The 27,852-nt window shown below is 39.4% G+C and overlaps 2 protein-coding genes across 6 annotated transcripts; one reads left to right on the top strand and one right to left on the bottom strand.

Moving 5' to 3' along the window:
- Nucleotides 1–745: 745 nt before the first annotated feature.
- Nucleotides 746–21,112, bottom strand: LOC109465542 (glucose-6-phosphate 1-dehydrogenase-like). 5 transcript variants are annotated; one of them, XM_019762897.1, is made up of 14 exons: nucleotides 21,033–21,112; nucleotides 19,939–20,142; nucleotides 19,201–19,238; nucleotides 18,260–18,368; nucleotides 16,584–16,801; nucleotides 14,491–14,529; nucleotides 12,253–12,411; nucleotides 10,547–10,672; nucleotides 9,583–9,676; nucleotides 3,902–4,118; nucleotides 3,270–3,475; nucleotides 2,212–2,288; nucleotides 1,689–1,781; nucleotides 1,028–1,161 (listed from the first exon to the last, which is right to left on the bottom strand). In XM_019762897.1, the coding sequence occupies exons 2-14, from the start codon at nucleotides 20,056–20,058 to the stop codon at nucleotides 1,074–1,076; spliced, it is 1,584 nt and encodes a 527-aa protein (XP_019618456.1). In that variant the 5' UTR covers nucleotides 20,059–20,142; nucleotides 21,033–21,112; the 3' UTR covers nucleotides 1,028–1,073. The 5 variants fall into 5 exon arrangements, with proteins under 5 accessions (XP_019618454.1, XP_019618456.1, XP_019618457.1 ...); XM_019762898.1 differs by having other exon boundaries at nucleotides 21,028–21,097; XM_019762895.1 differs by lacking the exon at nucleotides 21,033–21,112 and having other exon boundaries at nucleotides 746–1,161; nucleotides 19,939–20,308.
- A 240-nt stretch (nucleotides 21,113–21,352) lies between these two features.
- On the top strand, nucleotides 21,353–25,771 carry LOC109465522 (5' exonuclease Apollo-like). Its single transcript, XM_019762879.1, has 5 exons — nucleotides 21,353–21,447; nucleotides 22,291–22,419; nucleotides 23,385–23,634; nucleotides 24,317–25,532; nucleotides 25,694–25,771. Exons 2-5 carry the CDS (start codon nucleotides 22,305–22,307, stop codon nucleotides 25,769–25,771), a joined length of 1,659 nt encoding a protein of 552 aa, XP_019618438.1. The 5' UTR covers nucleotides 21,353–21,447; nucleotides 22,291–22,304.
- The last annotated feature ends 2,081 nt before the right edge of the window (nucleotides 25,772–27,852 follow it).

Below are 27,852 nucleotides of genomic sequence, written 5' to 3' on the forward strand. Positions count from 1 at the left end.
ATTAATGCAGTGGTTTAATTAGAAGTTCAAAATTCATTGTTTAAATTTTAAGCCAGTCTTTCATGTTGACTTCATGGCTCCTATCAAAGCATTTGGGGCTATAATAGGATGCCTAGACCTTTTTTTATTTTTATTTTTTTTCGCCCTGTTGCTTCATATTTTTTCTGAAAAAATCCGAGAACCAACAAATTAAATTGGTGTGGCCTAATGTTGTAAAATGCCAAAAAGGAGAAGAAGAAAAATGAAATGACTATATTCTTCGCCATACCATACTCTGTGTGTTTAGTCATTTGTTCAACCTTCATGACCACATACTGATTTCACAATGAAGGCAACTTTTTTGCCAAACTTTTTCTTCGCGTACTCAAATCAGTTTTGGGGTTCCCAGAGGATGTCATCCATATACATTGTACATGTAGTCAAATAAACATGGCCTGCATTCATGACAAAGAAAAAAAATCTTGGTGGGATACTTGTTACTTCAAAACAAGGACAGTTTACGAGAATCCTCTTCTAAAACACCCTTGTTCAAAAGTCAGAACAAGTTTCATCTTCTTCTCAGTGCAAAAATAGACAATGACTGGATTATATAGAATCTGACTGATTGCTGCAAGCTGTTTTGTAGTGTTCTACTGATCCTCTGTTCTACTGTTTGTCTCCTAAGGCCACACCAATCTAATTTCTTGGTTCACGGATTTGCCCGCTTGATTTTTTCTGATTTGCAAAAAAAAAAAAAATTTCAGCCTCTGAATCAACTCCAAATACTAATATTTTGGCCCAAACAGTTGAAGGAACTCTCTTCTCTTCAGCGTTGTTACAGTTTTTCCATCTAACCATGTAGTAGTTGATCAAAAGTTTCAAATTCATTGTTTCAATGAATTACAAACTAGCCTGGTGTGTTGACTTCATGGCTCCTTATATAGCATTTGTTGCTGTCATACATTAGGATGGTGAGGCCTGTTTTTCTTTTTTTTCACCATGTCGCTTCATATTTTTTCTGAAAAAATCTGAGAACCAACAGATCGAGCTGGTGTGGTCTAAAGTTTGATTTGGTGGTGATTCCTCTGTTCTGTTCACAGCTGGGGCTTGGTCCACTTGTAGGTGCCTGAGAAAATGAAGCCAAACTTCCTGGCAAGGTCGTCAGATTCCTGTGGGCCTCGGCTGGAGAAATCAGAAAACAAAAACATTACCGGGTATACTAACCTATGAAATACTAGTCTACCAGTTCCAAGAGTAGACGGGTTCATTCCCTAAATAAGGTTGAAAGACTCAGCCAAAAATTTGGGGTACAGCCCCAGAGTGAGTGAGTGAGTGAGTGAGTGAGTGAGTGAGTGAGTGAGTGAGTGAGTGAGTGAGTGAGTGAGTGAGTGAGTGAGTGAGTGAGTGAGTGAGTGAGTGAGTGAGTGAGCGAGCACGCACCAATAAATAGCTAGAACCAGCCTATGATAAGTACAAACATGTAACAAGCAAATGAACCAATTTCTGTCAGCAGCATCACATTTTTGCCACACAAATACTGTACCTGGCATCAGTATGCTGAGGGAAGGGGTTCAGTTATGAAAAAAATGACCAGAAAATAGATTTTACAAAATTAATCCAGTTTTCCTGCCCTAAAATGACTTTCAGTGCCTTTAATATCTGACAAGTTTTTATGATTCTACTACCACACCTTAACACTGCCAACTCACCTGCCATACTTGTAAGGAACAGGCTTGATCTTCTCCTTCTCTAGTTTATGCAGCAGTGGTGTAAAAATCCTCCAGGCCTCTCCAAGTTCATCACTACACAACACAAACATTCATTTAATATAAATAGTATACACACCTCCATCAGAATATAGTGACAAAAAGTAAACATAAAACCAGAAAGGCCGACATTTGCTCAGGAGCAAATGCAGCAGATGGCTTCACCACATCCCCCATACCAAAAATGGACCTATCTTCCTCCTGCACAAATGGATTGTTCCTAAATCAACCCTGTCCAAAATATGAAGTATTTTAAAGGGCTGAATCTGAGTAGTGAACATGGGGGAAAACAATATGTTTCACGTGGTGTGGTGAAGCCATAAGCTACTAGCCATAAGCCATAAGTAAAATCTTAAATTTTGAGACATGCAGCCATTCTCTCATTGGTCCAATCAATAATTGGCATGCTATCATTGGTTGTTCTGCTAATTGTGATGGACATGTGTACAGTCAGACTATTGAGTACCTTCTGACAAAGTGGAGTTGTGCACCACAGAACACATCCAGGATGAGTCGTTCGTATGCATCAGGCATCTTCACTCCCTGTACAGGACAGAAACAACATTGGGATGTTTCTCAGATGTTTTTGCAGAATCAAAGTCTTACAAAGTATATGTAGTAACTGTTACATTTTGTTGTCCAGAATGTTGACTGACTTCCCATAAACTTTGACCCATTACGTGTCATGTCTACAGCACTTGGGTCAGATAGCTGGTGAAGACAAAGGTTTGGTCAAAACTCAGGTGAGTCAATTTCTTTTCGACTTAGATAACAGTTTAAAGACATTCAATCAATGCAATTTCAGGAAGGCAAAACAGAAATACATGTACCTGGTATTCTGGCTGAGGAAGTCCATCTGATATTGACATTTGCTGCCATTTCTTAGCACATTTTCCTCGTCATTTCATACTTAAAGTGTTTGGGGAATAGCCCCAAAACAAGCTACAAATGTACAAGAGGATTTCTTTTATTTCAGGGGTACCACCCATAAATAACTAGCACCAGCCTCTCATACAAAACAAGCAACTGTTTTCCGTCAGTGACATCACATTTTTGTTCACAGATATCAGTATGCTATGGGATAGAAAATTGAATATGAAAATTCAATTTTGCTGCCCGAAATTGCACTGGACAGTTTATCATTAGGCTACACCAATTTAATTTGTTGGTTCTCTTCAATTGTTTCTAAATTGGAAAAAAAAATATTGTGGTTCCGTATCAACTCAAATATGCTCAATATTTTGCCTCCAACAGTTGAGAAAAGTTCTTTTCTTCCTAGTTGTTACAGTTTTTCAATCTTTCAATGCAGTGGTTTGATTAAAAGTTCAAAATTCGTTGTTTAAACATTAACCCAGACTTTTGTGTTGACTTGATGGCTCCTATTGTAGCATTTGGGGCTATGTAAGGATGCCTAGACCTGTTTTATTTGTTTTTGCGTTATTTTCGTCCTGTTGCTTTGTATTTTTTCTGAAAAAATCTGAGAACCAACGAATTAAATTGGTATGGTCTTAATATAGTACGAACCTTGTATCTTGCCCCGTAGGACAGGTCCAGCTCTGACTCCTCAGGGTTGATGTTCATGCCAGGTGCCTTCACCATCATCTTACAGTACACAGCCTCCTGCGGCTGCACCCGTATCACCAGCTCGTTACGCTTACACTGGCCGCCGAAGATGTCACCAGGGACGTCCTTAAACTGGATACGAACTTCTGCCTTCCTCTCGTTCAGAGCTGGGAGAGTTAGACACAAACATTCAACAGGAAACTGAGTAAAGAGACTTTTTCTACACAACCAAGTCTTTTATTCAGCCGACGTTTCGGTGACCGCCTGTCACCTTCCTCAGAGCAATTCTGACTGGTTCACATTGCACTGCAGCACAGGTGTCGCTGCTATAGATGCATTCTGAAACGTACAATATTTACATATCTACACATACGTACAGTATGCGTGGTTACAGTCTGCTTCTCGCTGCTATATGTAGCTGATGTAGGTGATGCTTTTGCAGCGAGAACAGTCAGAAGCTCTGAGGAAGGTGTCTGATAGACATTAAGATGTAGGCAAGGTACATGTGTAGGAAGAATGCCTGGTTGTTTACAAGAAAATTCCAATATCCTATGTTCTACCAAACTGATAAAAATTATTTTTGGAAATCTTACCTTTCCCACACTTCATGATGAAGGGAACTCCGTCCCATCTCTCTGTCTTCACAAACACCACGGCCGAGGCGAAGGTGGGGGTGACTGACCCCTTGGGCACGGTGGGGTCATCCAGGTAGCCGCTTTTGGCATCCCCCTCCCCCTGGGGATCCCCGGTGTACTGTCCCACCACCACATTCTCCAACTCCAGGGGGGGCATGCACTTCAGTACCTTCACCTGGAAAGTATATCATTTGTTTATTATGTTTATGAAAGGAAAACATTGTTTTTGCTACGTTTCCTCTTCTTCTCCAAACACTGAGTCCTATTATCGCAAAAAGAACCCGCATACATGTACATGTGCATTATTCTAGTAACAGCTACATTGTTCCCCTTATTCTAAACACTATGGACAAAAAGATGGAACTGCACATTTTTAAGGCCAGAAATGATGCCCCCTATCCATCAAACATGGCACTGCAGGTAGCAACTGAGGTAGCTACATGTACATGTAGGACAGGGGAAGGACAGGGAAAACACACATTGGGACAATATAGTACTCTTTCAGCACAAAGGACAGGGAAAACACACATTGGGACAATGTAGTATCCTTTCAGTACCAAGGACAGGGAAACACACATTGGGACAATGTAGTATCCTTTCAGCATCAAGGACAGGGAAAAACACACATTGGGACAATGCTGTATCCTTTGAGCACCAAGGACAGGGAAAACACACATTGGGACAATGTAGTATCCTTTCAGCATCAAGGACAGGGAAAAACACACATTGGGACAATGCTGTATCCTTTGAGCACCAAGGACAGGGAAAACACACATGGTGCCAATGTAGTATCCTTAAACTTGAACTTTATTTCTTTGCTTTTGGCCACCTTGGGCTACAGCAATACAGTTTTAAAATTACAATTAATCAATACATGTACATAACAAGAGACATTACACTAAATACACCAATTACGTTAAAACAATACATTTCATAAAAACATCTGTACAAACAAATACAAAATACTAAGCAAGACCAGAATATAAAACCAATTTACAAGGATGTCTACTTAACTATCATTTAAGGAAATTATATCTTGATTCAAATGCAGTGTACAGATACTTCCCCAACTGTCTTGTAAGAGAAACCGTTGGGCCGGCCAACAAAGCTACAAATTTGTGGGGATCAGGGCTCTGTGCATAAAAATCGGGAAGTAGTCGCTTCCTTAGCTTGTTATAAAAAGGACATTCAAGTACAAAGTGATATTCATCTTCTATGACCCCTTCACCACATAATTGACATAATCTATCCCTTTTTTCTGTTTTCGTATGTCTTCCCTTTTCTATATTCAATGTATGCGCCGAGCATCTAAGCCGCGCAATCGCGTGTCTGTGGTGAGGATTATTTATTACTGTAAGATAACTTTCGACGACAAATCTGGTTTTTACCATGTTGTAGGTGGCCAGGCGGTGACTGGCTGCGACATCACTTTCCCAACAATCAATTGCCTGTTTTGTTAATCGCTTTTTGAGAATCCCAAGAAATGTTTCTTTGTTTCCCACACTTTGTTGGAGCCACGCCTCACCCAGGCCAACACTGAGCAACAGATCGCGTACGTTACTCACCCAGTCTCCCCTGCCCACTTGCTGCAATTCAAGTAACATATTGTAACATTTTTTAGAGTATCTAGTCTCACTAATTTCTAGTAATTTCAACCAAAATTTCACAATTCTTATTCGTCTCAGAACACAGAGGGGGTGTCTACCGAGCTCCCCACTCACTGCCGTATTAGGTGTAGATTGCCTGTCACCTAGGAAAAATTTGCAAAATTTGGTGTGTAGAATTTCTAGTTGATTAGCTTTATGAAATCCCCATAGTTCACAGCAATACATCATGATCGGAAGGATCAGTGTGTCAAACAATTTAAACGTACAAATCTGGGGGTAACACACCAAATTTAGCAAGATTTCTTTTCAACAAGAATAAAGCCTTAGACGCCTGAGCAGCTAATGTCTCTTGGGACCCTAAACCATCCACCACTTGACGATACTGTTATCCCTAAATATTTATAAGTGTTTACCACTTCTAATCTGACCCCCGCATAAAACCACTTCTCGCTTTTTCTCAGCTTACCTCCCTTTCGGAAGACCATGACCTTAGTCTTCTCCTGATTTACTGTTAGTTTCCATTTTTGGCAGTAAGAGTTCAGTGCATTTAAAACCCGCTGTAGACCCACTACGGAGTCTGCGCATAGTGCTAAATCGTCTGCAAACATTAAACTCAGAATTTCCGAGTCCCCCACCTGGATTCCTCTACATCCATTTTCTTCCAGATGTTTGTTTAAATCACTTATATAGAACGCAAATAAAAAAGGGGATAAAATGCATCCCTGTCTTACTCCCTTATGACATCTGAAAGTCTCACTTATTTCATCTCTAACTCTCACACAGGATTTAATATCTTCATATAGAGCTTGGATTACGCTGAAAACCTTTTTGCTAATACCTCCTCTCGCCCAACTTAAACCACAAATGCGCCCTATGAATACTATCAAATGCTTTGGAAAAGTCGACGAAGGCGACGTAAAAACGCCCTTCTGGGTTTTGTAAGGTACTTTTGCGTTAATGCATTTAGGCAGAACAAATTATCCATCACTCCGTAGTTTTTTCTAAAACCCATTTGCGACTCAGAGAACTTCTCTTCGTCTTGCATCCAATTGTTAATCCGTTTTTCTAGGACCGATAAGAAAATTTTGCCAAAGACCGAAAGTAGAGTTATACAATCTATAGTTCTGAACTTTGTCTTTCAAACCTGATTTGAACAGCGGGTGTATAATCCCAATTGTCCATTGCTTTGGAAATACACCTAAGGTAAAACATTTGTTGAATAATAACTTTAAATACGGCAAAAACGTCGAAATACTCTCGCGAAAAATTCTGGTAACAGCTTATCTATTCCTGGTGACTTGCCAGGCTTTAGAGTTCCTAATGCAATGTGCAATCTCTTCTTCCGTTATTTCTCTGTCCAAGTTGTCATTGACACAATCCGTGTCATGTAGTGGATCCGGAGTGTTTATGACTTCCTCGTTCGATATACCACCTGCGTAAAGTTCCTCAAAAAACTTTGCGAAGTCCTGAGCACTTATATTACCAATTGTACTTACTTTTTTACCTTTTACAAGTTTCCAAAATTCTTTTGGGTCCTTATGTAAATCTCTTAGCTGGTTCCTAAGTCTCGCTGAATGATCTCTACATTTTATTCTGAGTAAGGCCTTGTACTCCATTTTAGCTTGCTTGAATTGTTTCCAGTTTAGGACATTTCGTTCTCTCCTAAACTTGTGAAGCCATTTACTTGTTTTGTGTTTCGCGAGTTTGCAGTCTTTATCAAACCAACATTTATTGTCAGATAAATTTGATTTTACTGATTTAACTGAATTTAGTCTCATGGTTTCAGCAGCTGTTTCCATCATTTGTCCAATTTTTTCCACAGCTAAATCTATTTCATTTCTTTCTAAGTCTGCCTCTACTTCCCTCAATAACGTTTGTACCGCTTCCCCCTGTAGTGCGTTTCTAAAATCCTGCACTCTGTCAGGGTTCCACCTGTACCGGGTTAACGTGGGGTTTGGATGTAGGGTAGGCTCTGTACAAAGGTGGGATAAAGTGTTGGTCTACAGCGTAGAAAACAAGTGGTAGATGGTCTGACTCAACCCTAGTTAATACCCTAAAATCTGTAACCTTATCAAACATGTTGTTATTCAATAACAGGTAATCCACGACACTTTTTCCTGGAGTTCCCTCAGTGGCCTGAGTAACATTTTGAAAACAAGTGAAGCTACCAATATCTTTGTCGGTGTACAGCCGACCGTTCGCAATCTTTAAATTTGTAGCCCTACACAAGCTAATCATATTCTGTCCAAAACTGTTTATATACATATCTTGTGAAGTCCTGTGAGGTAGAGCAATATCAGATGTATAATTTGTTGGGAGAGGGATAAATCTGTCGTCATCCTCTGTTTCATCTACGTAATCACGCAAGTTTCCTATTCGTGCGTTGAAATCTCCCATTAATATATGATCGCAGTCATCTAAATTTCCCATGTGCTGTGCCAGTTCTATTTCTATAGTTTGAAATAAGTCTTCAGTGTCGTGAAAGGGAGATCCCGTAGGAGAAACATAAACTGTACCGATTAGTAAACTCACGTTCCATTTGAAGAAGTTTTTGTCTAACACGCACCAAATAATGTTCTTTGATTTGCTGGGAAGGCGTTTTACCCCTTCATTAATTTCCTCTCTTACATATAAGACTATACCCCCTGAATTTCTAATGGCACGTTTGCTTCTAATCCTGTTACTCCTGTAAACAACAAAACCATCAACTTAAAGCACCAAGGACAGGGAAAACACACATTGGGACAATGTAGTATCCTGTCAGCACCAAGGACAGGGAAAACACACATTGGGACAATGTAGTATCCTTTCAGCACCAAGGACAGGGAAAACACACATTGGGATAATGTAGTATTATTTCAGCACCAAGGACAAGGAAAACACACATTTGGACAATGTAGTATCCTGTCAGCACCAAGGACAGGGAAAACACACATTGGGACAATGTAGTATCCTTTCAGCACCAAGGACAGGGAAAACACACATTGGGACAATGTAGTATCCTTTCAGCACCAAGGACAGGGAAAACACACATTGGGTCAACCCATCTAAAGCATGACACTGTATCTCCTTGTTCTATTTTGTTTTTCAATATCATACACAGTATTACATAATCAACTCTAGCAATGGGGAATTATGTATATTGTGTTTTTATGACAGTTCAAATGTTGGTATCTTAACTGGGAAGTTACACATGTACATTATGTACATGCGCAAGCAAACTATGCAGGATCTGATAAATATTCAATACACATACACCCAGACCATGTCATGTTATCTGGACTTATATCACTGAAACACTTGTTCCAATAGATATGCAAGGGCATGTCTGTTATAATTCAGCCAGGAACCAATGAATAACAAATAATAATGATTAATAAAACCAGGCCATGTAATCTGGTCATCTCTGGGAAAGGTGAGTGCTATAGGAGTGAGTTTATGTTGCAGGGCTCAAAATACCACCTGCATAAAACCTTACCTGCACTGGGCCATGTACTGAGATTATACAAATAAAGGTGTATTAGTATGTAGATTTTCATTAGCTGTATTTACTGGTAATACCAATGATATGATTCATATTATGTCTTATTATGAAGTATAAAAAATAAGGGCTGATGCAATGGTTTCTAAACAGTTTTAGTAAGATCCATACTTCCTAAATTCCAAGTGGTATTGGGAAAATTTGTCTGGTGGAGGTAATTTTCAATGTTGAAAATATTTCCGAAATAGTTTTATCAGGTTGGTACATGTATAACATATGTCAGGATATAGGAATTTTCTTTTTCACAACCAGGAAAGACTTTGAAGTTTTATGTTTGAGATTGTGTTCTCGCCGCAAAAGCGCCACCTACATCGGCTACATATAGCGGCGAGAAGCAGAACTCCAGTCAAAAGCTCTGAGGAAGGTGTCTGACAGACATCATAACGCAAGCAAGGTGAGAGTCTTCCATGGTTGTGCAAAAAGAAAATTCCTATATCCAATGTAGAAAAATATTTGGAGCCCTGTGTAGCATGATGTAGTGTTGTACTGACCTTCTCATCCCTGATGTCCTCTGCGCTGGTGGAGGCAGGTTTCTCCATGGCAACCAGAGACAGGATCTGCATCAGGTGGTTCTGCATCACGTCTCTGTCAGGACAGGAATGGGGACAACTTGTTACTTTCCAATAAATGTATGAGAGGTCATGAGAATGAATTCTCACAGCGACAAAACTAGATTTTCATACAGCATCATACAGCATGGAAGTCCTAAATGTAAGGACATGGTCACAAAAGTGTCACAGGCAGATTTGGTACAAGATTGCAAAGGTTGGAAAATTTACATAATTACAATGTAGATCAAGTTGTTTTGCTTTATAAGGCCACACCGACTTAATCTTTCGGATGACATCTGCGCGCGCATTGATTTTTGCCTGTTCTCAAAAAAAAAAAAAAAGATCACGTCCTCCGAGGCTCCAGGCCTCTAGACTAGGACTCTAGTCCATGGTAGTTAGTGACAATATGGAGCCGGTTGTAATTCTGGACCAGATGGCACCCAGGCTACCAAACGACGGCAAGAACTCATGCCAATTCATAAATTCTGCAAAAAGCCAGCATGTGTCGGCTTGTCGTATACGTCGCTGTATGTACTGCCACAAATTTGCAATTATGATACCAGCTTTGTATTCCTGTGGTTTAGTAGCATTTTTATTTTTGGCCGGAATTTTTTTATTCACCCCCACCCGCGCACACTAGTTTGGGGGTCTTCAGAGGATGTCATCCATAAAATTAAGTCGGTGTGGCCTAAATGTACAAATTCCTGCTGAAAAGTGTGCATCATACAGCATGTAAGCCCTAACTGTAAGGACATGGTCACAGAAATGTCATTGAGAATGTACAAATGATTAAATAAATGGTCATTTAAAAAAAATGGATTTTCAAACTCCATTTTCTGTTTAATTTTCAGTGTAGCATTTATTGCATTACATTTGTTATAATTTATTAATTATCGGCACTTACCTGATGATTCCAGACTCGTCAAAGTACCCTCCCCTGCCCATGGTCCCGAATGGTTCCTTGAAGGTGATGACGACACACTGTACATGGTCACGGTTCCACAGGGGACTGAACATCTTGTTCCCAAACCTACGGTATATAGATAAATTAGAAAGGTAACATTTGCAAAGCAAATGCATAATGTTTGCCTTCACATGATCTAGCCTAAGAACATTCTGCAGCTATGTTTATTCCTATATAATTCCTCAAACATAACATATAGTGAGCACCCCTCCAACAGGTGTCTGGTCCGGGTCATGGACCTAATTTCTTTCACTTTGGAGAAGGAGAAGAAGAGGAAGAAACGTACAGAGCAAAAACACTGCTATCATGATAAGAGCCATGAAGTCAACATATCAAGATTGTAATTCAAACAAGGAGTTTCAAATTTTACATCAGACCACGGCATTGTTTGATGCAAAAATGTAAGTTAAATACGACAAAGAAAGGGCTATGATATACATAGACAATAAACCAATCAAACAGGTATGTAACACACGATTCCTAGGAGTCCTTATTGATGAGAAACTCACATGGAAGTTTCATATTGACCTTATTTGTAAACAAATCTATAAGAATATTGGACATAAGAAAAGTTGCAAGTTGCCTATCACGTAAAATATTTATCACTCTGTACTATACTTTGATTTATCCCTACTTAACATATTGTAATATAGTCTGGGCTAGTACGTACATTACTTCAATCCGTCCGCTGCATCAGCTGCAGAAGCGCTTTGTTAGGATCGCGTCTAATGTCCCATTTTTTGCTAACTCTGCGGTTCTATTTTATAACTTGAAAATTTTAACAGTGTATGACATAAATAAACTCCAAACAGCAATTTTTGTCCATAAAGTTTTACACAAAAGTTCACAATTACCAGTTCAATTCCAGGACATATTTCAATACAACTCAGATATCCACAGTTACAGTACTAGAAAGCAAAATGATTTAAGGCCAATCCTGACAAAGTCAAATATGAAACAGTTCACGATAATGTTTAGAGGCCCCTTAATTTGGAACAGTTTAAGTCACTCACAGCAAAATTGTCAATCCCTTCCAACTTTCAAAAGACATCTAAAAACTGACCTGATAGAGAAGCCATCTACCACTTCCTGATTTGCTTTTGTTTTCCTTGTTTTCTTATGCTTTGATATTTTCTTTGTGTTAATATTGGTTTCTTATGTTGTTCTTACTCATAATAACTTATGATTTGACTAATGGAAATTTATTCTTTTGTTCAATATGATATGTTCTTGATTGTCTTACTTTATTGTTTAGTTATTTAATTCCCCATGTTAACTTTATTTTATCTTGAACCTATTTTGAGTTAATTTGTTTGCTTGTTTCTTAATACATTGCAAGTTAAATGTAAATGTAATAAATGTATGTAAATAAGAGATCGTAAAATTAATAGGATTTGGGAGAGTCCACTAGACAAACCTTCAGGTTTCTTGGGCTCTCCAGCATATATTTGCTTGTATATAATTTCATTTTATACTGTTACCTTTTTATGTGCAAAATTACAATAAACAAATAAACAATAAACAACTGTGAAGAGCCTGAAATGTTTTTTTTTTCTTTTGCGAATCAGAAAAAAATTAAGAGGGTGAATCCAAGAACCAACAAATTAACTAATTGGTGTAGCCTAAAGTAAGATATCCCAATCTACCTGAGAACCATGAGGTTCTGGACCATCTCCTTGCCCAGGTAGTGGTCGATGCGGTAGATCTGATCCTCCCGGAACAGCTTGGACAGGTGCTGGGAAAGGTCAGCCGAGCTCTCAAGGTCACGGCCAAACGGCTTCTCCACGATGATACGCGACCAGCCCCTGAAGTTTGGAGTGAAACTTTGTGTCAGATATATCTGTTCAGAACTTCAGCAGAGGAAATGTTGCATTTATGCACATATCATGACCGTTCCAAATCGTACTGTAAATCACTCATTTATGTTCGTGGTAGCAAAAGTTTGCCTTCTGAGAAAAATGGACATGTTCAAGGAAATATGCTTTTGCGGTGGTGGCAGGTACAGCAAAAAAAAGAAAGTTGGTGAATTATTTGTTCACGGTAATGATATGTAAGTTCACGGTACAGAAGTGACCACAAAAACCGTGAATATATAATATATATAGTACCACGAAAAAATCGTGATTTGCAGTATACGCGAAATGTAATGGTATGGAGCAGTAGTAAGCGTCATTAATGTTTCAATCATCACACTAAGGACAAAATTTGATATGCAAGCATGATTATGCACAGCTGCTTGAAAAGATCCTGATTAGTAAGAGCAAGCAAATCATAACCTTTTTAAGCACGCTAAGTAGCCATTATGTTACCAATTCTCTATTGGCTACATAGCAGATGGTTAAATAGCAGTCTGCATGCATGCCTTAACACCTCGCCACTCGTGATTTTCTATGTATCAGGATGACTGGGTGATGTGAGAGCTATTTGAAAGCTTCTAGCCCTTCTCTACAAACTAAAAGCTATGACTGGCCATGCTTGATAAAAAAGCAGGGAAGCAAAAAGAAGCCTTGCTATATTGTGATGTTATTGTTCAGCTGCTTTTTTTTTAAATTTATTGTTCAGCTCTGAAGCCTTGGTTATACAGTATACTTAGTTACATAATCTGATAGTATGTATACATTTGTACTATTAGATTTTAGCTATAAGAGCTGTGTTAAACGTGGCAAGTGCATCAGATAAAAAAATAAAAATCATACAAAAGCAAGGAGATTCAAACAGTAAAAGAAAGAAAGAAATGTTATGAATAGATGTAAATAATTATATCATTTCATACAGTCTGGCTGTCAGAACCTCAGACAAATAAAAACAAGCACAAAATTGAGCTTTCAGTTCTTCATACTAATGAAAAATTCTTGAGTTGGTTTGAAATGTGAGATGAGAGTAGGAGGAATGTTTTGCAAAGGGCACAGATAGTCTAGCAAATAAAAATCATAAAATGGCAGCGTTTGTTCCATCTAAACAATCTCTTTGAAGTTCTGATTTCTATAGCTGTGGATTGAGATTGTATTGAGCTAAGCAATATGCACTACATAGCACACCCTCTGTATTATGACATGTATCTTGTCTCAATGCCGTTTCCAAACACCTCAAAAAGCCATCACAGTCAACCAACCATCCCTAACTAATACAGGGCTGATATACACGGGGCAAAAAATATAATTTGGCCTGCATTGAATGACATTCAATTTTACTGTGGCACATCCAAGGTGCACCACAGTAAAATCGACATGCGGTGCTGCGTGGCGATGTTGGGCTTGTTTACACAATCAAAAAATCTGTCCCACAACACAGGCCAAATGATACTTTTTGAATGATAGTTTAGTGTCTCACGATCATTTTAAGTTTCCAAAAAAATTGTGTCATAGCCCACAGTGTACACAATTATGCCAGTAACATAGAATGATCATTTTAATGTACATGTACATGTATGTTGTACTGTGGTCCAGCTGGGACATCACGATTTTAGGGGCTCTTTAACATGCAGATTTACTTGAAAGACAAGACAAGAATTACTCGTTATGCTGCCTTATTTCCAATTGATGTCATGTTTGCTTAATTTGCATAAAATTTGCATAACAGGCCCTAGTACCATGATGTCCCACCTGGACCATAGTACAACATACACTGTACAATCATCCAATGATCGAGAGACACTAAGCTATCATTCTATAGTGCTGGCATAATTGTGTACAGGGTGGGCTATGACACGATTTTTTTCAGGTATCTTCTCCTGGATTACATTGTAAGAAAACCAAGAGTCCTGCTCAGTGTTTCGGCATGCACAACATTAGCAGATTCACAGCTACTGCACAGCATCTGGCAAATTAGATAGTTAATCTACTGTATTATTGGGATTCATCAAAAGTTGCATAATGCTGCCATACCCAGACCCAGTACTAACGGTAGCTGACTCCTCGAGACCACTGCAAAAAATACAAACATCATATCGATCCTTTTATTGGAAACACAATTAGGAGGACTGAATTACGATTGGTTCCTTCCAAGATGGCTGATGAATTTGAAGAATAACATTTTTTAGAACCTTGAGATTGGCATTTGTTCATTTCAATTCCATTTTGTTTGGAGAAATTCTTGCTACTTGGAAGGAAATGTATAGTATGGCTGTATTACAGATTTACAAAGCTATATAATTATGATGTGAAAATTGAAAAAGGTTGTAGCACGGAGGCTTGTGTATTTGCAGAGTATTTCCAAATTGCAGAACAACATTTTGACTCTTCTGCAATATTGCAGTCACTGAAAAAAAAGTATTTCAACCACTGCATAGCAATCCAGTGTTCTAGCCGGCATCCATCTTTCATTTGATAAGATTTTGCTGCTCAGGAAGGACAAAATTTTGCCCAATCCGTAATATTTGACAGATAAAAATCAATGTATGAAGATATGGGGAGAGATGTCATTATACTACCAGCAAAATGATGGCACCCCTTAAAATGCAGAAAATAGCAATTCAGATTATTATTAAAAAGGGTTTAGATTTCAAAATTTTCAGCAGGCCCCGGACCTGCATAGGATTGTTACCGTTTGGAATGCCCATAGCCAGGTTTTGAATGGGGGGGTTCTTCCCACTGCTTGAGGGGACCAGCGAGCGCCAAAGGCGCGAGGTTCCTAGGGGGTATGGGGGCATGCTCCCCCGGGAAATTTTGAAAATTGAACCTTCTGAAATGGCATTTTCTGTGTTTTTTAGAGGATTTCAAAGAAAAAATCAGAGAATCTGATAACTTTTTTCAGTGACAAAGTGAGACGTTTTCCTATGATTCCAGCCTGGCTGGTGACACAAATCAGTCCACCTTTTAAAGAAAAATCTTTGACCTTTAGATAAAAGGTGGACTTTTGAGCCTTGTACAATCCCCCCACCACCACCGAACCCCCCCTGGCTACGGGCATATTTGGTGTTGCCATTTTATTATGTCAAACAAAATTGAGATGACGGCTGGCTAGAACACTGCAGCAGCATTTTTAGCACAGAAAAGGATTTTATACATTTTATTTTTTAAAAGATGCAAACTTGACTTTGCAATTGACTTTCATTTTTCCAAGCCGGAGAAACCGGACACAAAATGTACAAAACATACTGAAAGCAGTTTCATACAGCTTTCGTAGTACTTTAAAAACTGATGATTGTACTTTCACAGTAGCAAACAAAAAATTCATACCTGTCAGTTTGGAATGCAACATTTCAAAGCCTATTTTGTTATGAAAAAATAATTATTATGATTTGCATAATTTACTTACTTATCCTCTTCATCCTCTGCCAGATATAAGGGCATGTTTTCTTTCCTTGAGTATTGCATAAAAATTATGAAGACAACAGCCTTGTTTTCATTTCAAGATTAAAGCATTGAATCAATAAGTCTATACTGAGAGGCCATGCAAAGAATCTCCAAGCAGATACATAGCAGCAAAAGCATTACAGTTAAAACTGGCTCCTGTCAAGATGGCCAGTTCTAAACATAATGATTTTGCCTCCAGATATCTGCTTGAAGATTGCATGCAAAGTCAAATATTGCAATGAAACATGAACAATGAGCTAATGCATGTACAGAATTGTTATTTTAACGTTGCTAGTAAGCCACACCAATTTGACTTGTTAATTCTGTTTTTTTTTTTTCAGAAAAAATATGAAGCGACATTGCAAGAAAAAGATTTTTAAAAATAAAAACAGGCCTAGGCATCCTTTGATAGCCCCAAATACTATGACAGGAGTCATGAAGTCAACATATCAGGCTGGTTTGTAATTCAAACATTGAATGAATTTGAAACTCTTAATCAAACCACTGCATTGGTAGATGGAAAAACTGCACCAACTCTGAAAAGAAGGGACTTCCTTCAACTGTTGAAGCCAGAATACGAGCATTTTCTTTTTGCAAATCAGAAAAAAAAAATCCATGAACCAACAAATTAAATTGTTGTGGCCTTATCCTGAACTTATTTAATTGGTATTAAAAAGCCTTACTCATGTCCCATGCAGCACAGCCGGATGTTGGAGGACACATCTTTGAAGACGGTGGGTGGCAGCGCTAGGTAGAACAGCCTGTGAGCCAGGTCACCCTTAGGGAGGGTGTTGATCTCCTGGTTCAGGTGTTCGAAGTCTGTCCTCTCCGTGTAAGAACCCCGCACGTACCAGTTCACCTTCCAGAACTCCTCATACTTCTCCTTCTCATCATCTTGGAGCTAAGTTTGTCATGAAAAACAGAGACGTTTGTTTGTTATGTTTACCGAAAACATATTGTTTTTACTCAGTTTCTTCCTCTTCTTCTTCTCCATACTGTGACCTCTGACCCTGACCAATGACATGATTTGTTGACGTCTGTCACCATGGTAACTGGTGTTGGGTTACATATTGTTGCAATTTCATGGTCTGCTCTGCTGTTGTTACCATATACATGTACTCGTATAGTACATGTACAATGTATGTGAATGTGTTTCAGTAAGAATTAATAATAACAAAGCAGACCATCCATGTCTGAAGGTAAACATTATGCATTTGCTTTGCAAAATTAATGCTATTTCTCTAGTTTGTTTGCTTCCCATAACCGGTAAACCGCCTATAGGCGTAACACACCAGTTTTTACACATGAATACATGTACATGTACAAGCTGTGTAAGACCGGACTGTATTGAACCACTCACACTGGGAAGGTCCCCTACTCTTTTCGATAAGTGCGGTGGGTTCTTTAACGTGTGTGGGGTACGTGTGGCTCTCTCCAAACACGGGACCTCCATTTAACGTCCTATCCTAGGGACAGGCTTTTGCTTTTGCAGGTTCTTTCTATACTGTCCGAAGGACAAGCAAGCCCTGAAGGTGCAAGCTTCCTAGGGGGAACCCCTGCAAGGGACAGATTTTTTTTAGCTGATCGACCTTTTCTACATTTGTAGCTCCATAATCTGACACCTGAGTGATGAAACATTGTACAATCTGTTTTCAAACATTGACATTGAAAATTAATGTGTCCCCATGCAAGTTTTACTTTGCAAAACTGTGCTGTAACTGTATTGAGTAGGGTTTTCATATTCCATATTAGTTTAAGTCGCCATGCAGCTACATGTACATGTAGGTGAAAACCCCATGTTGTTGAATACATGTAGAGAACCTTCTCAACTGTACGTGAAGCCTCCAGCAAAATGGATATTGCCTTGCCAATTTGATACCGTCTAGCCAATTCAATACCATCTTGCAAAATATCTGCTTGAAGATTATGAAAACCAATGCATACATGTCAGTGTTCGAAATAGCTGTCTGTAGTCTGCAATCTGCAGATGGATTTTCAAGATTGCAGAAGAAAAATTTATACAATCTGCAATTTTGCAGAAGGAAAAATAGGCTCCAGGTTCTCAAGTTGTCAATTTAGCAAAGTACCTCAGGCTCCAAACACAGACAACATTTAAGCTCCTGTTCTTAAACATCAGGAGCTTCTTTACTACTACTAATTTGCACCATCATTGTCTTGACTTGTCTATCTTTTGTTTGCTTTTGAACTTCCAAAAATTTGTATTCACTAATTTGCATATCAATCAATAGTTCGTGTTTATAAACCTGCAATTCTCCTGCAGTCTCTTAGTGTCACTGATGTAAGGTACCGGTAGGCCTCACCTACTCACCTACATGGTTTAAACTCCCTTTCTACTCACCTTCATGTACTGAGTAGTCTTGTCCCTGACTCCCTCCACAGTCAGGTCTGACCTGGCATACCCAACAAAGTAAGTCTGCTTCGGCAACAAACCATCCTTGAACAGCCACCTGGTGCAACACACATTGTTCAAAGTTCAAAGTCAGAAGTAGCGCTATGTAGGTCTGGATTCAAGTCCAGAGGTTTAAGTTCAGGTCTTGACTGTCTTATACATTGTAAGTCCGGACCTAAGCCTATGGCAAAAATTATACTGTACAAACTTGTCCAGGCATTAGAGCTTAGAAGAAATATATCAAGATGTATTGTAAAAGCACAACACAACATCTGGGTGAAACTATGGCCACATAATTACGGAGGCTGACACATAATGCACAATGACAATTCTTCATTTTGCACCGCAAATTTTTTTATCTATGAATGGCTTTGAATGGTTTAGGATATGATTTTGTTTTTTTGTAAGTTGAGAAACTCGTTCCTAATGTTGATGATTTATTGGACTTAAACATTTTTACAAGTACGGAACCATGCGCAGTCCAGCGAACCGGTATACAGCATTTAAGCCACACAAAGTAATCTAAAATATTCCTACATAGACTAAGGGTCATGGTTTGGTCAGATTTTAAAGACAATTTTCGGGTGGAATTTTTGGGTGGCAAAACAAAAAATTTTCTGAATAAGGAAATCTGTCTGATAATGTGATATTGACATCTAATGCCATAATATTTCATATATTATGTATATGGTTTTGGTTTTCCATTATGATAATGGAAATCAATTTCCAACTTACAATACAGATGTAACATTACACATGTTACAAGTTAAAAGCAGTCCTGGTCTTTCCTTTTTGACTTCCTACAGGCTTTCCAAGGATTTTTCTACCCTTTTGTTACATCAATGACATGGTATTGAAGCCAAGGTCAAATATCCTTTGTAAACACTCACCACAGTGTAGGGTAGATTTTCTTTTTAGCCAAGTCACCCTGAAAAAGGAAAAAAAAATAAAGAAGAATGAAGTTAACAAGACAAACAGATGGACAGTGACAAATTGTTTGGAGTTACTAGCTGTATTCTACATTGTATGTATGACATATTCATATATATATATAGTATACAAGGCTCACAATACCACCCGCATATGCAGGTTTAGTATAGGTAAAATTGGAGCTGTATGTGCAGGTATTTCTGATGTCTACCGGTATACCTGCACCTAACCTGCACTGGTCCATGTACTGAGTATATGCAGGTTAGTGCAGGTAAAATTGGAGCTGTACATGTATTTCTGATGTACCTGCACCTAATCTGCACTGGTCCATGTACTGGGTACATGCAGGTTAGTGCAGGTAATTTTCAATGTTATTTGCACCAGTGCAGTTATGCAGAAAAAAAAGAATATTCAATCCTTGGATACAGGTATACATGTATGTCTGATTACATCATAATAATTTTATTAGTTTGTACCAATCTATCAACAAATAACTTTAAACTTACCGGTAAATGTTCAAGATAAACTCGCAAAGAATTTCCCAACAACAACACTGTATTTAAGTGGCCAGCTATAATTAACAGTGGATCAAAATGGATTGCTACACCTCAAAGAAAAAGGCATACACAGACCCCTTGATACATTTGTACTTTAATACCTTGATACCCTCCCACAATTATTAAACCAACAACACTCACCGAAGCCCCGAAGACTACGAAGACATGAGGAACATCTTCTTGGTGCAGGGTCTCCTTAAGGATGCTGACACCTTTAAGGAGTTGGTCCTTAGTCTTCTGGACGTTAGAGATGGCAGTCATGTTGTTGTCCTGTCCTGTATGTACTGTACCCTGTACCTTAAGAGCGCAGGGTTCTCCCGTTTCTGGGTTTGATCCAACCCCAGGCTGTGTAGAATATGGATGAGTATCAGTGTTTGAAGCCGCTGGTTTGACTCTTAATACACCCTTAGGCGTAGTTGATTGTCTGGGTCTGTCCTTGCTGCTTCCTGTACCCATACCCACACTCTATGGTAGGCGTGAATCATCAAATCTTCAACTTAGAGACCTTTCGTTGGGAATCAAACTGTATCTGACTATTAAAACGTGTAGGCAGGCGACAGTATGTCAACAAAAAGCGCCCAGGCAACCTCTCCCCACATGTGAGATTTGCTAACCAGACGGAGAACTTAAAATCTTCGAGGGGGGACTTAATGTGTTCTTCCAAACTTCCCAGAATTAGCGAGTACTTCACGGAAATGGCATGACCAGGAAACGATTTTTTTCACGTTCTTATGCCCTTAATGGTATCCTAATATAAAAGACGTTGATAGTTAATGTTTGTTGCCATGGGTCTCAAGTTAATAAATACCGTTATCAAATTAATATTTGATCAGCGGTAAGACAGAATGACAAGGCAGAATTTTATCACGCTGTGAACTATGACATGCATTTTATAGCCAGCTCGAATCACCATGCCGTATTGTGTGAACGTGTTTACATAATGTCCTGACCAGATGGCATTACCGCTGAACGATATATTATCTACGTGACCTTAAAATGCCTCTAGTCTATTCCTTGTCAGTCTTATATCTTTAGTTTAATTGTTTGATTAAGATATTATAAGGAAACTAGGCCCTTAAATTTAAAACTTTTACGCCATGTTGCTGCTTAAAACGTTTTAAGGGCTTTTCGAGTACGTGCTACAATGTATAAAATGGTGACAACGGCACAGAAAAAATGTAAACCCTTCAACAGTGTCTGGACGTCTTAAATAGTGTAAAATTTACGTACTTTACCTGATGATCCACCCCCTTTGTGTAGATAGCAGCTCCGCCCTCTCAGCTGTGACAGGACCAGAATGTTTACAGAGGCGGATCATTCCATTCAGTTTTAAAGGGCCGAGTTAAAACGTACGATACCGTGCAAATATCAGAATAGCGACTTGTATAATGCTATATATGATACATGAATATACGTATATCCGTTGCATTCATAATACTTCATATGATCGAAATATATCATAATAGAAAAGTTAAATTCCCCCACCATTTAGTGAGGGTGGCCCAAATTACATACCGGATATGAAATGTTGCATTTCCGGTATTCCAACGAGAAAGTAAAAATGGCGGTTCGTTACGAAAGTGGATGAAGAAGTCGCGTGAATCGAGCGGTTTTACGTTGCTTTGGAGCGGGTTAATTCCGGAACGACTGGTGAGACATAACATTCCCTTTGAAGCAGAATAATTTGTAATTTTCCAGACAATCTAAGGTTATTATTAGAGCAGTGAAAGATAGATGAAGCGAGAAAGTTGTTTGTAAAATCTCCGAGTCCAAGCAGATCCCTCTCGGTGGCAAGACAGTAATTTAGCCAGAGAAGGTCCGCGGCCACCGACGGGTGGGGGTACCGACAAAAAAACGGCCAAAGCTAACGATCATTCCCCCACAACCTCTGTTTGGAGAGTAAGTTGTTGTTTTATTTTCCTTTCAGGGTTGGACAAGTCCCATTGCCCACTTGCCCAAGGCAAGTAAAAGTACTGTTCGGGCAAGTAAAATATCCCCCAGTACTTGCCCGATTGGGCAAGTACATTTTTTGGATGCAAAGTATTAGCCCCTGCAGGATTTCAACCAAGTTTCAAACAATTTTGATAAATAAAGCATCCAGCATATTCAACTCTATAATGAAATAATTTTCTTTCTGCTAGTAAAATGCATAGAAATGTGTCATATTTTGGGCAAGTAAAAAGTTGGTTCGGGCAAGTGAAAATGACATGTACTTGCCCGATAGGGCAAGTGGATTTTTGAAAACTTGTCCAACCCTGCCTTTATTGCCCACGATCATGATAATGATCATTCAGGCATACCTATTTTCACCTGAGCAATGTGAGGAAAGTCGTGTAAAGTGCCTTTTCCAAGGGTACAAGGTTTAGTGACTTGGCAGGATTCGAACCCGGGACCTCTTGGTTATGAGCTAAATGTTTCAGCCATTATGAATAATAATTACGCCACACAACCTTACAATACAAAACCATGATTTTACGTCATATTTCTATGCAGTACAAAGGTTGAGGATGAACGGGTGCCTGATCCCCCACACGCCGTTTGCTGTGGACTTCTGGAGGTCCCGGGAGTGTGGCAACACCAGACTGTTCTTCCTGTCACACATGCACGCTGATCACACGTCAGGTAAGAGACAAGACCCCTGGTGATTGAGAATCCTTTCGGCCAGAGAAGCCATACACCCCGCTACTGGGCGTGATAGATAAAGGGCTTGGGCGGCAACAACTTCTGGTAGCGGACAAGTGTTTCTCCCCCCTTCCCCCCCAAAAAAAATTTATAGTAAAACATATAATGATATAAAACGCTACGGTCTTGCACCCAGACAAATTGAAAACTTGGCATATGATAGAAAGCCAACCTCTGATTTTAGTAATTATGTGACAAGCATGTCTCGTATCAATTTTAGGATACCTCATTGGATAGACTTGTGGCTGTCAGTAGCCATCTGGCAATGAGGGCAACACTGTTTGTGTGTAGTACTGTACTAGTGTGCAAACAAATGAACATCCCAACAGACAATGTCACAGCATAGCCCATTGGCATATAGCCTGGTGTCCAGTCTATCGTGTTTAGGGCAGGTTCTCCTTGAGGCTGCAGGAGCTCTTCCCTGCCCTACTTAGCTAGGTTCCCCTGTAGGTTTTGCCAAGGAGGTTTAAAGTTAAACTTTCTTGGTTTTGCACAACTAGGTCAATCTGCCCCATCACGATATCATTAAGCTGTGGGCCATGTGTTCATTATGCTTACAAGTTGAATTTCTCGAGTACATTCATTGAAGCTATAAATGCTGTACAGTGAACTAAAACTGCATTGAGATAACACGTCGGCAGAACGTACTACACCTGTACAAAACCCATAATGTATTGTGCACAGCACTTCGACAGAATGTCTCATATGATATATATAAGGTCGTATTTGTACATATAAGGTGAACACTAAATGTCTGTAGTTTCCAAATATTATGTGGAAAAAAAATATTATACGTAACAGGCAGAATTCTGATGCAACGTTGACCAAAAATCCGACAAAAATGGGGAGGTTGGTGCAGTACGTTCTGCCGATGTGCTGATTGAGATTACATTCCCTCCTCTTAGGACTATCTCCATCATGGAAACATCCCATCTACTGCTCAGAGATCACAGCCAAGCTGCTGGTCCACAAGTTCCACATCCCCCCTGCCCTGGTGCACCCCCTGGGGGTGGGGGAGAGCCACATCCTGGCGCTGGATGAGACAGGACAGGAGACCATGACGGTGGCACTGTTTGATGCTAACCACTGTCCCGGCGCTGTCATGTTCCTGTTCCAGGGGTACTTCGGATCCATCTTCTACACCGGAGACTTCAGGTAGTGCCGCCATTCATTATGTTTTACCGAAGGAAAACATATTGTTTTTGCTCAGTTTCTTCCTCTTCTTCTCCAAACAGTGACCTATGATGACCTGCCCAATGACATGATTTGTTGACGTCTGTCACCATGGTTACTCGTGTTGGGTTACATAATGTTGCAATTTCATGGTCTGCTCTGCTCCTGTCACCATATACTAGTAGTAGTCATCTGGTAGTAGTACTGTAGTCATCTAGTAGTAGTATATGTATGTGAATGTGTTTGAGTAAGAATTAACAGAGCAGACCATGTCCAAAGGTAAACATTATGCATTTGCTTTGCAAGTGTTACTTCTCTAGTTTAATTTGTTGGTTCTCGGAATCACCTGCTTTATTTTTTCTGCTTTGCAAAAAAATACATGAATCAACTCTAAAATGCTCATGTTTTGGCCCAAACAGTTGAAGAATCTCCCTTTTCTTCAGAGCTGTTTAAGTTTTTCCATCTATCAATGCAAGTTCTTGGTTTGTTCAAAACTTCAAAATTCATTGTTTGAATTACATTTTACAGCCTGGTACATGTATGTTGACTTTATGGGTTCTATGATAACATCTGTTTTAAGTTTTTTTCGATCTGTCGCTTCATCATAACTAATGTTCTGAAAAAAAAAAAACAACTTTGGTGGTTGTGTTTTCTTCCACTCCAGATACAGTCCGGAAATGTTTGACCACGAAGTCCTGGCTAACAGACCTCCTGTTGACGTACTGTACCTGGACAACACCTACTGCAGCCCGGAGTGTGCGTTTCCCTCCAGGACACAAGCCACACAGATGATCAAGGACATCATATCCCGCCACCCCGAACACGATATCATACTCGGGATGACGATGCTCGGAAAGGAAGACTTACTTGTCGACCTAGCCAAGACATTTCAGACCTGGGTGGTTGTTTCGCCGCAGAGACTTGAATCCTTAAAGCTGCTGGAACTGCCAAATGTCTTCACCACGGATCCCGAAGCCGGGAGGATCAGGGTCGCTCTGAAGTACCAGATCACCAGGAAGAACATGGAGAAGTGGAACCAGGAGCGGCCGACGATAGCCATCCTGCCTTCTGCGTTGTACACGGGGTTGGACGGGAAGCCGTACGCCAACCAGCCTGACGTCCACATCGTCCCGTACTCGGACCACTCCTCGTACCGAGAGTTACACGACTTTGTTTCCAGGCTCAAACCGCGGTCCATCATACCTGTGGTGAAAGGGAACAGCAGAGGAGTTTTTGGGTCCTCACTGCAGGCGAGAGCAGACATGCACTGCTTCGACAACTACCTAGACACAAGCGCAAAGACAGCATTCCAGATTCCCGAATCCGTCAGGAAGTTTATGTTTCACAGCTCCCATTCCTCAGTCATTGACGCGTTCACAGAAGACGTTAGTGAGAGAAAAGGGAAAAGTGCCAGGAATTGTGTCCCTGCGAAAAAGGGAAGGCCCATGGGTGTAGTGTTCATAGACTCACCACAGAACACACCAGAAAAAGCCAAGCCTCAAGAAACGGTAGCCCCAGAAAACGATGGCACGGACATCTGTGAAGAGACAACTGACAAGACTGTAGCAACAAGTAGTGAAATGTTCCTCGGTAGTTCCAAGTGTATGGAGAAATCTGAAAATAGGGTGGAAGAAACTGTTCCATCTTGCAACGCTGGGGGTCAAGTAAAGAACAGGAAGAGAAAACTGCCTGCAAGTATAGCCATCCTCGCCCAGGCTTTTGCTTATCATACTGGGCAAAAGGGGGATTGTGACATTGACCCTGTATATTTAGAAAGCAGTCCAAAGCGTATCCACCACCAGTCTGAAGAGAAAAGCAATGGTTTTGCCAATGGAGATGGGAAAAAGCAGAACAGTCTACTCGCACAACAAGAGAGAAAGGTACTAGCATGGGATGAGAACAGTCCTCCGGAGTTAAATGCTGATGACTTTTCTACTCACAACAGTGTAAATAAGAGTACAGGCTTGTCTAACAAAGTGCCTTCAGAATCAGAAAATGGTGAAGCTTCCAAGACGCTCAAAACATTAGTCATGCCACCTAGGGACTTGGTGCAAAACTGCAGCAGGCCATCTGTCAAGGGTTCTACCCAATCGGCAAGAAAGGGACAACAGACTCTTGATGCATTCTTCCCAACGAGGACTGTTGAGTCTAAGACATTGGGCCAGTCTTTCGAGGATAATCCTGACAAGATGCAGTCAGAAAAACATGGTAGGGAAAGCACAGCGTTGTCAAAGAAGTCATGCAGTGACAGGAAAGAAACAGACAAAAAATGTCAGACCAACTGTAGAAAGTCGACAGAATGTAGAGAATTCGAAACAAACAAGGTCTTTTTTTACAAGTCTTGCAAAGCTGACACAGAGTCCCTTTCAAAATCATTCATCAGTAATGGTTCGTCTGAAAGCAATGATAAAGACGTGTGTATTTCTGATTCAGACTCAAGTGAAAACAGTGAGTCACTTTCAAAGTCACCTAAGAAAGAGTTCCTCTTCCAAAAGTCGCAGACTAAAAGTAGAAAGAGTGGGGAGAATGCTGTTAGTTTTGGTGTAGGTGTTGGACTTAGTACTAGTAGTAGTAGGTCTTGTTCGCAAGTATTGAAGAAACGAGCATCCTCATTGGTGGATGAAGCTCACTTGGAGGATGAAATCATTGAGTCTCTCGTGTTAGAGGATAAAGCTACGTGCAGTCCCGTACAGAAGAAGGGGAAAATTGTCTTACTGAAAAGTGTTGTCTTTTAAACTAAAGACTACATGTACGATGCATGTGACGCAAATAACACTGAAAATATTCAAACGTGATAGGTATTATTCAATGAACATAGCAGTTTGTACCAAAATTGCACACTTTTGATGTTAGGGAACTTCGAATCTTGAAAAATAATCCTTCCACTTGATTTCTGTAGCCAGTTAATCCAATTAATTTTGTCAATGATGTCCCAGTGACCATGGCAGCCTATTCAGAACCTGGCACCAAGGCTCATAAATAACATTCTTTCACTACGTAATTGTCCTGACCTCCATTTGCAAGGTCATATTAATTGTTGCTTTGTTTGCTTCTAAAAAAATGTTTTTTACAAGCCTTGTACAAGGCTCAGGATTCTGTTTCCTAACATGATAGGAGTGTATTTTTTTGGGTCCAAATGTATTTGTTCGTTGAATAATACTTAATATCACGTTTAATATTTTAGTGAAGTGAGTGAAGGAACTGTTATATTTCATTGTTGTTCAAGTTGGTTTCATGTTATGTTTAAAGTGCAAAGTATGGAAAAGGAGTTCACAACTAGAAGGATTTGAATCATTTTAAGCAAAAGATTTTTGATACACGTAGATCAATCAGGTATTAGAAAGCAAAGATAGGACTTTGTGAATAATTGCACATTCAAACAGGTCTTTGAGATGAAAAAACAGTTGAATATACATGTATATTGTACCTTAAAAAAATGTAAATCATTGAAAAAAAGTGCAGGTATGATAGAAAGTTTAAGTTGCTGCTGAGGACAGATTGCATTAATAAAGACATACTTATGGTGAATAACTAATTTAAAAACTAATTTACTAGGTCTAATTTGTATACTTATTTGAAATTGACTCAAAAAATCAAGATGTGATGTGAGCACATGTTGTAAGAGATTATGATTTATGAAATAATTGTACCGGTATTACAATAAATTTGTATATCTGTAGTGTTGTAACAGACTCTCTCCCTAGTGCTGTATGAGGAAAGATACAGGAAAGAAGAAAGATATGTATGTTTTATAAGGTACAAGTGTTATAGGGTACATGAAAGTGAGCAACTGACTGGGCCAAAGTCACTACATGAAAAATATTTACCCAACTAACTGAAGAATGAATAAATAGTTTATTTCTGTAAAACATTGCAGCCATCTGGCTGAAATACGTTTCACTACATAAATTCAAATGCACAAAGCTAAAATATGACATAACTCAATGACTAAATGGAGTGTGGTTGGTTTGATCGGTCAAGTTACAACATATCATTTGTCCTTATTCAGTTGTCTTAATATAAATTTGACTGAGATGGTACTGGTTTATTTTGATATTGAGTAAGAGTGCAAGGTGCAAGAGTTTCTAAGGCCACACCAATTTAATTTCTTGGTTAACAGATTTTTCTACAAAAATAATGGAGCGGGCGGGCGAAAAAAAAATAAAAATAAAAACAGACCTAGGCATCCTATTATGGCCC

The sequence above is a fragment of the Branchiostoma belcheri genome, unplaced genomic scaffold (genome assembly GCF_001625305.1).
Source record: "Branchiostoma belcheri isolate BF01 breed outbred unplaced genomic scaffold, Haploidv18h27 scaffold152, whole genome shotgun sequence".
Classification (NCBI taxonomy): Eukaryota; Metazoa; Chordata; class Leptocardii; order Amphioxiformes; family Branchiostomatidae; genus Branchiostoma; species Branchiostoma belcheri.